Below are 18638 nucleotides of genomic sequence, written 5' to 3'. Positions count from 1 at the left end.
TTTTTTTTTTCTTCTTCTTCTTCTGGGACAATCTCAGATTGTGCTTTACTACCAAGAATGCTGTAAAATGCTGTCCTTTTGACAAATGCTTTCACAGTCTATTCTGTCTCCATGTTTCTACTGACAGAGGATTGCCTTGCACAGAAGAATTGCTACAGTTGCAATTTCAGAACCCCAGCAAGACCACCTTCCCTACGTTATTGAGCTCTTCCCCCATTACCAAGAATAGGACCACATTGCCATGCAAACAAGCTTAGCTCTGCAAAACGTCAGCTTTCCTCTAGAGTCACGGCTGTCAATCACACTGAACTCTTTCCTGGTTGGAGGATGTGGAAAAACAAGTTACCAAGAGCTATTTTGACACAGGTAAATTCATTTCATTTCTGACTTAATCTGGAACTGGATTCAGCAATCCCAAGGTAAAAGTCTCATCTTTTCTCACCCTCTACACATTTGTCTGTGTTATCATTTTAGAGGTTAGCGTGAGTTCAGTCTCCAGTAATAGGCTATTTCACTTTAAGTGTATGTTAAACTAATATTGACCTTTCCAAAGTAAAACAAAATCTGGTATTTGTGCTCAAAAGACTGAAACAGCAATAGATGTGGAAAGTAGAGGATTAATCATCTTAGTGGTTTTTTCTTTTTTTTCTTGCTTAGAAACTCTCTCTGGGAATTAGTCATTTTTATATATCTAAGCAATGAATGTAAGATCGGCTCTGCCTGCTCTCCTGTAAAGGAAGCCTGGATCCTTCAGCAAATAACCTTTTGTATAATTTGTTCACAGTTTAACCTACAGATCCAGATATGGATGTTTCATTTAACAGTGGGTCAAATGGTCATGAACATGAGCATCAGGCCTTGCCTGGGGACATCCAGAGGTCAAGACTGGGCACTGGGAGTGATGCCCGGATGAGATGGGGCAGATAGGTTGCTGGGATATGGGGACAGTGTGAGGGTTGGGAGCAGTGAAGGCGGGACCTGTCAGAGTATGTACATTATGGCAGAGAAGGGAATGCCAGAGCAAAATGAGGACAGCAGAAGCAATATCATTAATGAGGACACAAGTAGGCACATTCCATACATACACACAATGCATAGTCAATAGAGACCAATGCCTGCAATGCCACCCTGTCTCGTGTGTGTGTGTGTGTGTGTGTGTGTGTGTGTGTGTGTGTGGTGTATTGACTTATATGGAAAAATATACTCCAGTCTTCCCTTCCCTTCTCTGAACAAACAAAAACCCTATACTTGGAAACAATTATTTCATGCACATCTATAAACAGGATTAACATCAAGGATATCAAAATTTTGTCAAAGTAGGAAGCCTATCAATAGAAAATGTGTAGTAGCTGGGAAACATCAGATCTTTCAGTTGTTATTAAAGTTGAGGCATTTGAACCTAAATTCTGTGAAAAATAGCATCTAAGTATCTGAGAAGATGAATGGTTTTTCAGGGATGTTCCCTGGGCCTGCTTTTCTCCAATCGTGTTGTGACTGATCATTCAGCAGTGATCTCTTCTGATGCCCATTATCCTCTCTTCTCACTGGAGGGCATTTGAAACGGTACTGTTTCCCCTCCAACCCCAGCTTTTTGGATGACCCAAACCTTCCCCAGCCCTAGATGCACCAGGTCAAATGCTGCATACCTGGATCCACTCCCTGTAGGAGTCCTCGCCAGGGGTCCACCCATTCTCGGGGTAGTTGAGGCGGGAGCGCTCTGCGGACCAGTTGGTGCTATACTGGGAAGAAGCCGTGATTTGGTCAGAATGAATCTCTCCGGATTCCATCCCAAGAGCTTCCATGCATTTGAAATCTGAAGAGAAAAACAGAGCCCATAGTCATCAAAACATAGGAGACCTAAGATGCATTTTCCTTTTTAGTCTAGTGGACTAAAGCGTTCATTCACTGAACGTCTTCGGAAAGGTGGCCACAAAGGACTTATTGGAATGTAGCACAGATACTTAGATACTTGTATTTTCACAGCAATATTTAAAAATAAGGCTATGAAGATCATAACAGTGATTAATAATGTTTTCAAGTAGACCTAGGTTGACAAAGATACTATTTGAAATATACTAGGAAATGATGGATTTTCTGATTTATTTTCAAAGTGGAGTATGTGTGTGTGTGTGTATATATATATGTATATATCATATGGATATATACCAAAACTTAAATTTAAATAAAATTTTAGTTTTAAATTATTTCCTCCAACATCTAATAAATCAGAAAAAGACTCTGTGTGTATTTACAATTCATACTCAATAGACAGTAGGATCTGAGCTCTCTTTGAAATTCCTTGGAATTGGTCCCTAGACCATGTCCTCCTGAGTCCTTTGTTCTCATGCTCCCTGCCCCTGGCCTGGTCATGATTATTAACATAATTAGTTTATTTTATTAAAACACAAAAGCATCCATCAGGGCTAAGCTGAAGTATCTTATGGCCCCAAAGAGCGCCACAGTTTTACAGCATAAAATAATAATGATAACAACAATAGCCATGAGTCATCGAAACCCGCATCCCATTAGGTCTGGCAGGCTCCGTTTGATGACATCGGGAAAACAAGGAATTAATGTTAGGACACTGTTAACCCAAAGCACAAAAGCAACAAATAGCTTTTGAGATTAAATGGAAGATTATCACCCATCCAGAACATCTCAACTAACCAGAATTTCACATTGTCTAAATTTACTATCAAAACAGATAAGGTTTTAGGGCATAAAAGGTTTTCTTCCACTGGTTTCATGCTTTCAAACTTATGTTTGTTATTTGTAATATAACAAATTATTTTCAGGCCCTCTCAAATACATAATTTAGTAAAACAAATGAAGCACAAATAGGATTTTTGAAATTTCATTGGCCTCTTTATTTTCCAGTGAGATCTGGAAGAGGACATACTGGCATATAGGTAAGAAGATACTGGCATATCGGCAGGACACAGCTCCAAACACTCCTTGTCCTCTCCCTGTGTTACTTTACAGCCTGGTATCTAGAACTGAAGAAATCCACAGACAACTTATTCTTTGTTCTTTCAGTCTTTTTCCTCCAGCTTTTAAAAGAGTTGGAGACCACATAAACTTTGAGCAAGCGTTGAGTTAGTTAAGTTGGGTATTTTAATAGGACACAAGAAACATAATGGCTTCCCTCAGGGTCTCCCACGACCAAAGCACTGTGCATTCTGCATGACTGCTCTGTCGGTGAACTATTGCAGATTTTTTCTTATCCTCTGAAGACTGTCCTTTTATGATTCTCAGCCTATGACAAATTGGAGGGTGCCAGGTGAGTGGTCTGGTCAGATTTCTTTGTTTCAAGTCACTGTTTTGCCAGTTCCCACTTTCTCCCATAATTTCAGAGGTACAGGCAGGCTTCTCATCTACAATTTTATGAAGCGAGCACACCAAATAGTTCTCTCTATTGATATTCATAAAAAACATTTCAAAGAGAAAAACAAACACTTGGCACCCCAGCTCACAAAACATTTCTTCCGTGTTTCATGTGGCCGCAGGTGTGTGAGAAGCAGAACGGGGGAGTGTTTACCTCAGGGCTTTGCAAGATGAATAAATACTGACCTTCGGAGACACTGCTCTGCAAGACACTGTAGTTTGCTGAGAAACCTTCTTTTGCTATTGCACTGTCAGTATAAAAAACCATGGATAGAATGCCCGACGAAGAACGGATGCGACCTGGCGTTTTCTGTCCACAGTAGCGTCCAATGTGAGGGCCAACTGGAAAGGGAGAAAGAGAAATGTCAGAATGTCTTTTCTTCTACAGCAGAGGCAAGAATTATCATTTACAAACATGGGTCCCAGCAGAACCCAGAAGTGCTTTCTAACCCAAAGCAAGTCTTCCCTGGTTAATTGGTTTGCCGTGAACATATTGGATTGGGTTTGCAGAGAAGATTTCAAAGTGGGCTCAGAAGGGCAGTTACAGGCAAATCCACGTTCCCCAGTGAGCAGAATTGTTTTCAGGAACAGAATCAAAATGTTTGCTTCAATTGCAAAGAATGAGATTTGGGCTGGCTAAGTGGCACCTTGGCATTCATCTCCAGGGCTGAACGGCATACACAACCCAGCACAGAAAGACTCCAGCTAGGCTGTGATCACTGAGCTGTCTTCAAGTTACCTGCCCTCACTTCTCTTGCCCTAGGGGGAGATGCTGGGGGTGGCTGATGTCCTGGAACCAGAGCAATATCTCGGGTCTGATCCAGGACTGGGCAACTTCTATTTCCTTCCCCATTCTGTCTTTTAGTACTGCTTTCTTGTTACGATAAACATCACAGACTTGAACAAAGGACAATGAATCATGTCCTACTCAAGGCTTTATCTGAAGACTAATTAATAATTGTAACAATTTTAAAAGTTAGAGACTACCCAAGTCAATCATTGATACAAAATAGCAATTTATAATCTAAATGAAACAGAAATGCATCTTTCTGACTTCTGGTCTGTTTTTTGTTTTTGTTTTTTTCTCTCCCAAACCTGAGAGGTGAGTGCACTGCACTCATGCCCAGTGGCTAAGAGATGGCTCAAAGCAGCCATTCAGCTGTGCACAGAAGGACACACGGTGTACCTGCGGCAATACATGATTGGGAATACTGACTGATGTATGTTAAAGTCAAACTGCTATTTGGCTTAAACTAGCCACACCTTTGTTGAAGCATTCTAGACAAACCTTGGCAATGAATAATTGTCAGTTGCCTTGTGAACAGTGCAGAAGCCCCCTGGACTTGGAGAATCTTTCCATTTCCCTGTCCAGATCAGCAGCAAGCCCCCCCAAATCAAAAAAAAAACAACAAAAAAATTCCCTTTTTTGCTAGGTTTTTTTTTTTTTCATTGCACATATGGTAAAAATATACCAGATGGTTTGGGCTTAGAAGGACAATCTGGTGTGGACTGTTTTCCCTTCCAAGAAAGCCATGGTTCTGTGCATTTCAACTAAGAATTATTGCTTTGTTTAAGGAAGCACAATAGGTGGACCTTTCCCTGGAGGGAGGGGCCTTCAATAGGGATGTGGTGTTTCACGGCCTGTGTGTGCCATCGGGTGCAGAATGCCACCGATGAAAGCCAGGAGAACCTCCACCTGTGATTGCAAAACTGAACTGCACAAGAACTGATCTCCCTGGAGCCCCAAAGGACCAGACCAGTCCCTAGTAGGCAGCAAATCTGAGAACCCTGCATTTTAGAGTGTGTAGATCCTTGGCTAACAGGTTTTCAGCTCTTGGCCAATCCTCCAAAAAATTAAACAAACAAACAAATGAAAAAACAGAAAAACCTAGACCCAAACAAACAACTCCCCCCCTCCAAAAAAAACCCCAACCAACCAAAGAAACAAACCCATACCAAAACAAAACAAACTAAACTAAACCAAACCCAAGTGGTTCATATATTTGACTAGTAGGAAAATTGGGTTACTTTGAATACTTGATAAGGCCTCAACGTGTTCAAAGTAACTGATTTGACTGAATTTGCAGAGTTTTCTCTCCACCACAACCCCTCACTCTTCAGGACCAAACATTCTGTGTGCATAGACTGTTTTATCAGAACACCAGGAGGTGGCCCCGTGAGAGTGACTGATACGGATTACTACGCAGCGTCATGGACAATAGCTTTGCACTATGGGAAGCAAATGTTACATTGGGCTTCTCAGTTGGCAAAAGAGAGCATGTGAGAAGATGAACCTCTTGCTGTTTTTGGTTTCTCTTCAGCTTTAATTCTGGCCTCAGAGTCTCCTAAAAGTGCTGGATGTGGCACACCTGACAATTTTTTTCTTCTATGTAGAGCTCAAAGTCGTCCATAACATATGCATGAAAATGTCTTGCTAGGGCCATACACTTATGTCTTTCCTTTTCTCAGAAAGAAATCTCCTTTCTGGTCTGCAATTTTAAATGGGAGGCTTAAAGTCCATTCATACTGCCTCACTTTTTTCCCCCCTCATTTGAATTCCATTAGTGTGGCTTCATCATCTTTTTCTTTAGTTTGTAGGCAAACTTTTAAATCCCTCATCCTTGGGGTCGCTCTCTGATCACCGCAGTCACTGACCTTCCCAAGAATATAAGCTCACAAGGAAAGCTGTGATCACCCCGTGGAAGCTCTGGCGGCATAGCCTGCCCCTCCACCATTGCACAATTCCTTTGGGGAGGGTGGAAGGGGGGACGCTTTGAAAGAGCAAACAGAAGAGAACTTGTCTAATGCAGACTCATAATTTAGAGAGTCTCCATGACTCACTGGTTTATAATGTTTAAGACATGCTGGGTAAATCTGCCTTCTGTCCTTTAGAACATTGCCCCCGGACAGCAGCATGCAACTCTCTTTAGGAGCCCTTAAGATAGGAGAGTGAAAGGCTTTTTCGACTATAATACAAAGAAGTATTGAATTTTCCTGAACAACAGTGAGTCCTCAGCCTAGCAAGCTAATGCAATATTGATCTGAGCGAGAGTGGATGAAGTGCTCTTACCCCGTCTGGTATGTGCTCATTTGTGTATTTATATGAACACAGCTATTGGATTTCCTATTTCTTGTGATTGTGGACCCAAAGGCCAAGGAGATAAGTGGAAACTTCACCAAAACAGAAGTATGATTCAAAAGTTGAACTATTGAAGAATTTAAGCAAGTGACATGTGCCAAGCTATCACTTGGGGAAGAACAGAAGTGTCGTGATCCTATTTTATCAGGTGTAGCGGTGATAGAGAGTATTTGCACTGTTTAGAAGATACACCTGCAACAGGGAATGGTGATACCATATTCTTTGTATTTCCCCATTAACCTCTCCAGTAATTACAACCCTATCCCAGAATCAATTTGGCTTTCTGCCACCTTTTTAGGTGAAAAAATAAAACCAATGATCTACTCTATAGAGATACTATTTAAATGAGGCATTTTGAATAATAACCCAAAAAGGGACTCATTTCAAAGGTAAAAAGTAGGCCATCTACACTTTTATTAAATTAAAAAAAAACTTTTTGGTGCAGAAATATCTGGAGTACCAAAAATAAACTTTACAACTTGTCTCCAGGAAAAAAAATTGGCCTATTTTTACCTTTCCCTGTGGTTTTAGGAGGTTAATTTAAATGTAGAAGTAAACAAAAAACAAACAGACCTTTATCTAGGTATTAGGAAACTTATTATGAAATGGTTGATGATTTTTGCTGCAGAAATATCTGGAGTACCAAAAATAAACTTTACAACTTGTCCCCAGGAAAAAAAAATTGGCCTATTTTTACCTTTCCCTGTGGTTTTAGGTTAATTTAAATGTAAAAGTAAACAAAAACAAACAGAACTTAATCTAGGTATTAGGAAACTTATTATGAAATGTTGATCATTTTTGGAGGGTAGGGAACAACTGTGGTTTCAGCCCCTTCTGCTGGCTGGGGAACAGCACTGACTTTATCTGCACCAGCGTAGTGACACCAACCAGGGCAGCTCTCCTTGGCTCTTGGTCTCAAAGTGTATATAAATCTCCCTCACTGCCTTCAGAGCTGCTACTTTCGAGTCCCTAAGAGCTTCAAAAAGAGTCATAGATGGAGATGTGTCTTCACAATAGGCGTGCTTTGAATTCTGAGTTTTGGAGTAAACTGCTTTGCTTCAAAGTCGATTTGAATCAATGGGTAGCTTTCAATTACTTAGTCATTTAATTCAATGTTTATGATAAAATGCAACATAAAATCACTTGATGGTTAAAAGCCTTCAGCGCCTTCTGGTTGTTGTTTTTGGAAAAGATATCAAAGACTAAAAGCAATTTTGTTGGCAGAGGCATTGTATGTGTTGAACTACTATGACAAAAATGTTTCTAGTGCCATTGACAAAACACCCAGGAGGACACAGTCTCTCATTTTGCTGAGAAAAGAGAGCTGTTATGTTGGCATAGGCTGGACAAGGCCAGGTAAACATTAACAGATACACAAATGCATTCTTCATATTCCAAAGCCAGTTTTCTCTGAGACTAAGTCAGATGCACCATAGTTGAAAACATGGGCAAATTGCAATGCTGATAACTCCTACTGTTAATTGTTCTTTGCTTCAACTCAATGATTTTCTAGAGCCAGAAAATTACTGTGTTGAAAAACCCTTGACACTAATAACAATGTGCCTCTTTCTGAAAGTATTCTAAATAAGTTGGTTGATTGGACCTCCTCTTCAGATGTCAATTTAAATGAAAGTTCTAGAAAGGAAGGCTGCAAATTTGGGTTGTGAACAAATAAACCCATTATTAAATGTTCCAACTATTGTTACAACATTATTATAATATTGTTTTCCTAATTATTGGATTGAATACTTGGAAATCCATCAGCATTCTGTTTGGGCAAATCTCATTACTTAATGAAAGAGTTTTGATAAGATCATCATAATCTTATTTATATGGTAAAAGAGCAAAGAAGATATTAAACTAATGTTAACTCACCCATTTACTCCAATGACAATACAAAGTTTCTCTAAACCAGGTTTTTCTCTAATGTTGTTTACTACTGAGGAACATAGCTAAATTGAATTACTCTGATAATTTTAATATCATTTCAAAGACTAAGACAGTCTCCTTCAATTATGCTTGTTCTTTGTTTACAATGTATTTAAATATTCTTTGCTCCAATTTGAGAACAGCTGACTCCATTTTATAGATAGTTATACATCTCTAAGTACATGGCCACTAAGAACTTCCAAGCCACCTTTTCTGATCTGTGTAGCATATGCTCTCTAGAGAAATCTTAATATTAAACCAGACTAAACACAAGACAAGCAATGCAACCGTGACAAATTATTTGATATTATCTCCCTTTGTTTAGAATTTGGGTGTGTATTTTTTGCCATTCATCTTCTAATTCAGAAGGACCGAATGGAAAATTTTCATTTAGATGTCTGCATGGCTACAGCTACTTCCCCCACTGCCTCCAAATCTTGGCTCAAATGTCATGAACCTGACATTTAAAATTTCAACCCACACCTTCCCTCCTCTAACTTCTCATTCCTTGACCCTAGCTTTACTTTTTCTTTCCTTCATTTTTTTTTAATAGTACTTTTCACCTTCTAAAATTTCATGTACATAATTCATTTATTTGTAACGTGCATTGTTTATTTTCTGATTCCTTTTGGCAGAATATAAACTCTACAAGGGCAGCATCTTTGATTGTTTTGCCTAACTAGTGGCTAGGACAGTGCCTGGTACATGCCAGGTGCTCAAGAAATATTTTTTAGATGTATGAATTAATTTAGATGATTGAATTGATAACTATAAATAATGTATTGAGGTGATTCAAATTGCCAAAGATGAAAATGCTGTAGAGCACATATCAGGAATCTGTCTATGGTAGGAATGCCCAAACGTTCTCATTCCTTTTCCAAATTTAAAAATTTTTTTGGTAACATAAATGATGCATGTGTTATCCTTAAAATGTTACCAAGTACTTAACCTCTCTAGTCCTTAGTTTCTGCATTTGTGCAGAGTGAGTGGTTTAATTTAATTGATTTCTTAAGATCCTATCCTCCCATGGTCTATGATTTAATGACCAGTGGGCATGTCTGTAAAATGAGCAAAATACTTCAGAAAACTATGTGTTGGTCCCAGTTATATCACAAAAATAGCCACGAGGCCTTGCATAATCTTTCATGGCCACAGCTTCCTTATCTATAAAATGAAGGAACTGGACGAGATAATTACTGAGGTCCTTTTGAGCTCACATATTTCATCACTGCTCTACATAAAGAGAGCTGCCATTTTGTTTTGTTTTCCCTTGTCCTTTTGAGCTACTTTTTAAAAAATATGATGCATGGGTCATGACACTTGTAAAAGGATCCTGATACCCTTCCCCAGGTCCTTCCATTTTTGGGGTGCTTCCTGTCATTCTTACCTTCGGGGAATCCATCCCAGATTTCTAGCCGGTCGTAGCGACAGAATATCCCTCCCGGAGGATTTGAGTCAGGCTCCAGGTCAAAGCTTTCAAATTCCAGGATAATCTCTGACATCTTTGGTGCAAAGATAATATAAGTGCATTCAAGGCTGTTGGGATATTTTTCAGGGAACCCAGGGGACTTTATCACTCCACTGGACATTGTATAGTTCTGGGAACATTCAGGACCTACGAGCAAAAGAGAAATAGGAGCAACGTGGAAATCTCACTTAAACAATTTCGCCAAAAAATAACTTGGGCCAAGACAGAATATCTTTCTAATAAAAGCCCACCATTAAAATCACTGTCCTTATCATTCATTAGTCAGCCTTTTCATATTAGTAAAATAGGTATGGAAAGTCAAGTTCAGATTTATTGTATTCACCTTAGTTTTCCATTTGTGTGGAACAATTTAAAGACTTCTGCTGTTGCAGGGGGAAAAAATGACAAATATAAAATCATGTGGGAACAGTGAATGAGTAAGCTGCAGAAATCTCGACAGAGCCCTAGAGAAATAATTATAGCCCCTTCAAGCTTAAATCTTTAAATCTTGAGTCTGACAGCCCTTTATTGGTGAAATAGAACATTTACAAAGGTGAGGGAGAGAATTCAGTGGAGGGAGTTTGGGTTTCAGATTCCTACACCAGTGACTCAGTAACTCTGCCAGATGTGACCTATGCCTCTTTGACAAACTAAATGTGAAAGGTAATTCGTACATGTACCCAGGGTGAGTGACTCATTCTGAGTGGTGTTGACACAGGTGTGCCGCTAAAGTGTGGCTGTTAGTGAGGGCACGATAAAATGGGATTACAGGCCATGATGCCGAAGTCACCCGATATCAATGCTGACACCCTAACCTTCCCCAAAGTATCGGATGCAGTAAGTATGCCATTCTACAATTGCTCGTTAATAGATTTGTGCACATGATGTATATATTTATAATGTGTAACTTTAATAACTGTTCAGTGTGATCAAGACTTTACAGATTATGGCGATTTATCATTTAAATTGGTTAAGAGCATCCATGAGTGTAGTGCAGATTGACTTTATGCCTGTCAGTATGACCATGATTTCAATCCACTTTATCCAGCACAGAATAGGGAAGTTTCACTACACAACTGAAGAAGTGCCTGTATACACTGAGATGAGCATATCAACTCTGCCCTTAGTACCACCGTGGCCATGATTTTCAAATAGCTACACATGTAAGGCTCTCTCTGAATTAGAGAAGACTTAACCCTTTTGAATTTCAGGGTATGTTCAATTCAACAATTCTCTTCCTGCACCATTTTTTCATGGTGACATGCAGGCAGAAGGAACAGGCCCCTGTAATGGTATGCAATGACTGAACTCTGAATAAGGTGGTTTGTTGAGATTGTTCGAAACTAAATATTCTCCCAAAGTGCCAAGGAACCAGAGGCAACTGATTAGGCATCAATACAGATTAAATTTAACTAGTAGGTCTCTATTTTTAGCGACTCGGGTCAGTAAGCTGCATCTCCAGCTCAGTATATCTGGCAGCCTATTGAGAAAACAAATCAATAGTTTTCTCCCTGTGCACACATCAGATATCCATGGCATTGCAGATGTAGAAGAATACTTGTCAGATGAGCACAATTATCCTGGTCTGCAGGTTTTTAAAATTACCTTCCAGACCTTCTTGAATGTGGCTCACACCCTTCCCTATGAGGGCCTCAGATGCTTATCTATTTGATTCTGGTAAAAGTTATGAACATGTGGCATTTTGCCAGGTCAATTCCAGGTAAAGAGATTATGACATGTGCTATATAGTTCATAACCTGTTTCTAAATTACTCTTTTGGCTTCTGAGATGACAGTGGCTGTGCTGACAGTGGCTGAGTCATTAATGCACAAGTGTGTGTATGTGTGTTTATATTTATAAATATAAAATTTTATTTCCAAGAATTTTAGAATTTTATTTCCAAGATGTAGAGACAGTGAACCTAGATACCTCCAAACTCCTCCCCAGGGAAAGACATCCTTTGGCTAGGTCCTCATAAAGCAAAGTAAACATCAAGGTTTAACACAAATACTAATAATAAAAGGTAAAATTGTTCAGGTGAGATTAAGATTTAAGGGGAGGAAAAAAAAAAACAACAGGAATTAAGGGCACACTTTCAAAACTGAATGAATTTCTGTGCTTTCACTGTGCTCTTGCCATGTCATGGAAGCTATCCCAGGCTTTCTAATGTATTTTGAAAAAACACAGGAAATTCCATGGGGTCATGGAAGAGAGCTGGGTTGAGCACCAGGACATCCGAGTCCCAGTCCTGCCTTTGCCACTAACCCACTCTGTAGCCTCTGGTGGCCTCTCAACCCTTCTGGTTCTCAAATTCTGTGCAGAACTAACTAATGGGAGTTGGGTTTTAGGATTGGGAAAATCAAATCCTTTCTAACTTAAAGATTCTGTCATTTCTTATTTTCCCCATCATGCATCAAATTTTGTTTTAATATTTTCCTTATTTGCTGTTGCTTAAGTTCGCCACAGTTGAAAAGCAAGTCCTCCAAAAGGGACAATGGCAGGAACACGTTAAGGACTTCCATGGTGAGTACAAATAATGACCAGGATTGAGTACCAGCAGCCCTGGGCATCTAGGAGTGAGTGATGCTCACACAGCTTTGGGAGTACATGAACCCCATGCTTTGCATGTTATTATTAATAAGGGTACCTTTTGTGGCTATAAGAATCTCACATTTAGTTGCTAATGACAATAAGAATGGATACTAATAGTCAAGATACTCTCTTTGGAGTTATTATTAAATACACAGACTCTTAATCACATAACATATCAAGTGACCGGTCCTACTCGAAATAAATGACACCCCTCCCCTTGCACCAAGACCCTCAGAAAACTGTGGGAATAATTAGAGGGCTGGTGGCCCAAGATTTCAGCATCTGGGAAGAGTCAGGTATGAGGGGAACGGGGGTTCCCGGGGAGAGAGCGAGGGTGGTCCAGAATGGCTCAAGGAAGAACAGGAAGAGGTGGGGCCTGGCCTTACTGACTCCCAGAGAAAGATGGCCCTGCAGCAACATGGCCCTGGGGACTTAGAAACAGCCGAAGTCTCTCTTAGGGCTGTAATCTAATGCCCCAAAACCTCACAGTCAACAGGTGAAAGATTAATTTCCTGGTTGCATTAAACTGTGATTAGTGTAATTCATGTGTTTTGAGGAAACTTGAAATTGCAACACCCTGAAAGACTCACTATTTCCAAAAGAACAGAGGTTCATGAACTCTGTATTAAATGGCTTTTGAGGAAAAAATATTCCTGACCTACACATATTTACATGCATTGTAGTATGTACAGTGATGGGAGGAAAGATGCATTCTTTGGATTTTTCAGGTAGTACCAATCCAGTGGGGAAATGAAACCTGCACACATGAAGACATTTGAAAATATTAAGGAGAAACATATTGGTAAGTGGGATATGTGTGTGTACATGGGATGTTTATATACAGACACAAACATTCCGCACACTGTATATAGCGTGTATATGTGCACACACACACACACACACACACACACACACACACATGACAACTTAGATATGTGTATGGGGGGAAAAGCAGATTGATTAGGAAGAGCTTCCTGAGAAGAACAGGTTTCCGAGGACGTGAGAATATACTGGAAGAGATCAGGGCTGTAAATTCTGAAATCACCAGCTCTACCCATGATCACTGTAACAGCTATTGTTTACTGAACACATCTTCAGTGGCAGGCACTGGCTGCATTTTTTTCCCATGCTTTCATTTCACAACAGATTTTCACGACAAGCCTGTGACAGGTCCGCTACTCCATGTTTTCTGATGAGGAAACCTAGGGTCTGAGCACTGACACAGACAGGCAGTGGCAGAATTAAAGTTCATGTTTGGGTCCAGCAGATCCCATTCAGTGCCCCATCCCAAAGCAGGAGCCAGGCTGTGGGTCTGTGAGCGCTGAAGCAGGGCAGGCACAGGGGCAATGGATGCCAGGCCTGGAACGGGACCTTGGCAGGGATGGAGACCAACTGTAGGCACTCTGAGGACAGTGGCTTTGTGCCTGTCTGGGAAGCTACGTCAGGTAGGTTAAAGTCGCATGGGGAGGACCACAACTTGGGCCTCTGGCTAATGGCAGTGGATGTGGAAAGGCGGCAGAGACTCTTTGAGTCCTTTGGATGAAAATTCAAAAGCACCAGACTAGACGCTGTATTGGGTGTGGGGGTCAAGAAGGAAAAGAACAAAAGGTGGCTTCAAGTCTCAAGGACCAGCAGAGCAGGATGGGGAAGCTGAGGCACATCTGAGGCCAACAGGAACGTAGGGAGCTTAACTCATTTGGAAGGAAGATCAAGGATCCCTGATGACACTTAGTGACAGATCTCTCTCTTTTCTCTTTCAACCGTTTTCAGATCTTTGAGAAACACTGAAAACCAAAGGCTATTCTTTGGCCCCTTTCTGACACCTTTGGTCTTTGATAGTGCCATGTGCCAGTAAGCAAACACAGGAAGAGGTGCATGTGTATGTTTGTGTGTGTACATATACATGCATGTAGAATATGACTTACACAAGTCAAACAGCTTTCAACACAACAAAATATGTGTATATGTAATCATCTGTTTATACTGATGTCATGTGTATATTATTATTTATATTAAATGTGTTCTAAGTACGTATGTGCTTAAACTTCCAAAGAAAGTTCTCTCCATCTATCCCTATTTATCTGGGGGCAGAGTCAGATAGCTTTAAAATTTAAAGAAGTTGTGCCAATGTTTCCAGAAACTCCTGATGACTCTCTTTTTCATTATCCTCAGTTGTCCTTGACCCAGAAGACCTTAGGCTTCTGAAATTGGTTGTAGCTAGATTTTTTCCTATTAAAGCAAGTTCTTTCTCTTGAGCCTGTGTTCCCGGATTGGTCTCCCACACATTAAAACCAACTAAAAAATGTAAACAACAGGAAGGTTGGATTTTACACATAAAAAGGAAATCTACAGGCTGTTGCTAAAAACTGTGACATCCAGATAAAGTCACAGTGTTTATTTATTGACCGATGTGTGTGTTTAATCCCTCCTACCCTATAAATTGTTAGGGTCTATCACATCCCACTTGTACCACTATGACAGAAGATTAGTAAATGATTATATTAGAGGGGGTAACTGATATTTTATTCCTAAAGAGAATGCCATTGAAAGCATTACTTTTTAGTTTCTTCTACGATGTTCTTTACCTAATCATCGTCTTTTAATAGAAAACCTCTTCTTCCCCCAGTAGCTACAGAAACCACCAGGCTGGTGGGCCACTTTGTTTTTCCTGGGAACTACCAGTTTTGAATTTTGCAGTAAAATAAAGGGGACATCCATGGATTTAAGGTAAGAGGGACTAATGCATTTGTAACAAAAGAAATCAAACCTCGAGAGCAGATCAAGCTTGTTTTTAAAGAAGAAAAATAAAAATAAATGCCTTTAAAAGAATTTTGTAGATTATATTCCTTCTAAACACTGGTCAATACATGGGAATGATTCAATTTAGACTCCTGAAATACTTTTTTTTTCCCAATTTTAAACATACTTCTTCCATATAAGGAATAATTTTCCTTTACTTAAAGTATTTCCCAACATTTTTGTAATACAAATATATGATGTTTTAAGGAAAGGATAAAAGCATTACCCTGGTCTTTCTTTCCACTTTGTCTTTCAGGAAGTCAAACAATGTTCAGTGAACATTCAGTCATACTCGTTCTATAGCAGGTTAGTTACTCACCTCTCTTGAAAATTTCATAACGTATGGAAAATCCTGCACCATGCGTTTCATAGTCAGAGACAAATCTGATAAAAAGAAATGGCCCCGAAGACACCACAGGAGAAGGCGCAATCTTGCCACAGAACTTTCCCCATAAACGTCCATTTTCATTTCTTCCATCGATGACCTCCACGTAGTCATACCTAGCACATACACATGGAAGAAAACATTAGTGAGAAATGTCCTTTTCATTTCCATAATTTAGAATCCAGCATTATCCAGCATAGTCTGTCAGGAAGAAAAAAAAAAGTGCTATCTGCATTCACCACTGCATCACATGGAAGAAAAAAACATCTAGCAAAATGAAATAATTAAAATGGACTACATCAAGTCTGTATACATCATCTGGCAACACAGAACTATTAAGAATAATGGTATCCATTATACTTGCAGACAATGTCAGTTAAAGTAACCAATTAACAAGAAAAAGAAAAATCTCATGAGCACAATCCTCTATTATTAAATTGTGTTCCTTTGTCTATGGCGGTGGGGTGTCAATACATAATGCTATGCATTCTTTTCAAACTGTGAAGTTCCTTTATGAATTCAAAATGTCTCCTTGGCTGGAGCTCGCCACGAACAATACTTTGATTTCTGTGAGCGACCCTCTAAACATATGGCCACAGAATAATAAACAGATTCTTTATGATTGAACTCAATTCTGCCAAACTCCAGACTTCTTAGGGAAAAACTCTCTTGGTATCCACATCCAGTGGTTAAAACACAGATTATCTTCCCCTAAACAGCATTTAGATCATAGAGCATTAACTTCTCCAAAGAAAAAGAGTTTATTTAAAAATGGAAAGTAACTTTGTTTATACCTACCAGCCTGAGTCTTTAAAAGAATATTGCTGTTTGAAAAAGAAATACGACACACTTGAAATCGCCAAAGCAATGGGATTAAAAAACATTTCAGGTCTAATAATGACACATTAGGGAGACAAATCATAAAGGAGGTGACAATAAAATATTACTCAAAAGATTACACTGAGATGACAGATATGCTTGGGCCTAATTTATCTTTAATATGAAAACCATCTCCAATACACTAGTGTCCCCCAGGAAAATAGGAAGGTTTTTGTTTAATTGGTGTTGTATATTTTTTAGTATCTTGCTCTTTGCTCATTTTTAGTTTACCAGGTCACCAAAGAGCCAGGGAATATGATTTGCTTTCCATTTTTCTTCTAGAAATGACATGAAAACATTACAATCTGTTCATTTCAAACCTTTATTTTATTCCTGTATTTAACTTGGTTCAAAAGTCCTGGGATATATTAATTTCAGGAATGGCTAAAATATGACAGTCACATAAACTGTATCTGGCAATTTAAAAGAGATCAAAGTGGGGGAAATCTTCCCGATGACCAATGTCATCTTTAACAATCCCATCTCCAACTGCCCAGGACACATGACTTATGTTTATAGAAAGTCTCAGGAGACAACTGCAGAGATGATATCACAAGTTAAAGCGGACAGCTTAAGGCTCTCTAAATTAAAAATGACATTACCTCATCAGTTAAAATTGTGTGCCAGCTTTGTGTATATCAAGAAGAAAATAAAGCTGACATTGATGGAACTAAGCATTAACATATGTGAGTTATTGTATTAACTACATTTCCTCTGCCATGTCTGATGCTTCCAGTAGTAATCACTTGGCCTGCTAACATCGCTGTCCCTTTGCAAAATTATGGAAATACACAGAGGAATTGTTCATTTCTCAATACTTTGGGAGATGCTTTGCATGCTAAAAGAAGACAAAGGAGGAGGAGGAGGAGGAGGAGGAGGAGGAGGAGAAAGAGGAGGGAGGAGGAGGAGGAAGAAGAATGCATTATGTTCAAAATCCTAACTAGCTTTTACAGTCAACTGGAGGCAGCTGGAAAGAACACCATCTCTGTATTCATGAAAGCCTCCCAAGTTGGCATTTATGGAGTAATTCCTTTTATCTCCCCTGCTTCACTGACAGGGCAGGTCCGCGTGTTTTGCTCATGCTTTCTTATAATTTCACTGTGATTTGAACCGTTGACTGTGTTTGGCCTGGCGACTGTGTACCCAGCTCTGCAATATAGGCTTTTTACTTGAATCTTGACATGGTCTGAATACTAAGTGGCCAAATTCTAGCGCATGTTGCCTTCCAGGCACAAATAGAGAGGTGGGTGAGGCATTTGGAAGAAAGAAGGGCATTTCTGCTGAGGGCCTGTTTCTCCCAGGTGGTAAAGAACTCAGCTGATAGCATGCCGGTGAGCTGCAACAGGGAAAGCAACTAGTATTTTAATTCACATATCCTCCGATAGTAAATACTAGGCTCTTCTCTTGGCAAAAGTAAAAGCTATTTTTAAAAGTGTGTGAGTATGTGTGTGTGTGTTGGGGGAAGGGTAGATTAGAATCCCTTCCCTGCAACAGATAAGTCATTGCATAGTTAAGTGCCAATTTTAGGAAAGTGAATTATTCAGGAATACTATAGTTACATTTGTAAACTGGAATGCTGCTATCATTTTAGCACTTCCCTTCATAGTACCATCCAACAGGGCCCCGAAGAATATCACAAATAGAAATCCTTGTAAATATTCAGGAGGGTGTATTGCGCACAAGTTGTAAAGGGGGGGGGAGGGATTGCCAAAGAAGTTAAGGAAGCAGCTTGCCTCTCCCTCTGGAGTTGATACCAGCTCCACTCGATACGTTTCACACTGGCAAGCATGGTGCCAGGAATGCAGCTGGTGTGCCAGCGTCGCTCCCTAGAGTCTAAATGTGTCACCACTGCAACGCACCCAGCCTGCATTGGCCCGAGGCCCAGGATACTGAGTTTGCAAATTTCAATCCCCCAGCCGGCTGCACATTGCTCTGTTACTGCTGCCCGTGTGGCAAACACGGCATTGCTTGGAACGTCAGGATCCCCAGTCGTGACAGCAGAGCCCTGCAAAGGTGAAAATGAAGGCACCTGTTTGACTCATTCATTCGCCACGCTCCAGCCA

At 39.9% G+C, this 18638-nt stretch overlaps 1 protein-coding gene across 6 annotated transcripts in view; it reads right to left on the bottom strand.

The window, feature by feature from the left end:
• NRP1 (neuropilin 1) overlaps positions 1 to 18638 on the bottom strand; it is a 133843-nt gene that overhangs the window by 63944 nt on the left and 51261 nt on the right. For all 6 annotated transcript variants that reach the window (XM_020284191.2, XM_012776511.3, XM_012776512.2 and 3 more), the window contains exons 3-6: positions 15631 to 15812; positions 9840 to 10067; positions 3571 to 3726; positions 1647 to 1813 (exon numbers count right to left, since the gene is read on the bottom strand). In XM_020284191.2, the coding sequence (XP_020139780.1) occupies positions 1647 to 1813; positions 3571 to 3726; positions 9840 to 10067; positions 15631 to 15812 (733 nt within the window). The remainder of the gene's footprint in view (positions 1 to 1646; positions 1814 to 3570; positions 3727 to 9839; positions 10068 to 15630; positions 15813 to 18638) is intronic.

The sequence above is a fragment of the Microcebus murinus genome, chromosome 25 (genome assembly GCF_040939455.1).
Source record: "Microcebus murinus isolate Inina chromosome 25, M.murinus_Inina_mat1.0, whole genome shotgun sequence".
NCBI lineage: Eukaryota > Metazoa > Chordata > Mammalia > Primates > Cheirogaleidae > Microcebus > Microcebus murinus.
This window is presented reverse-complemented; position numbering and strand designations above follow the sequence as displayed.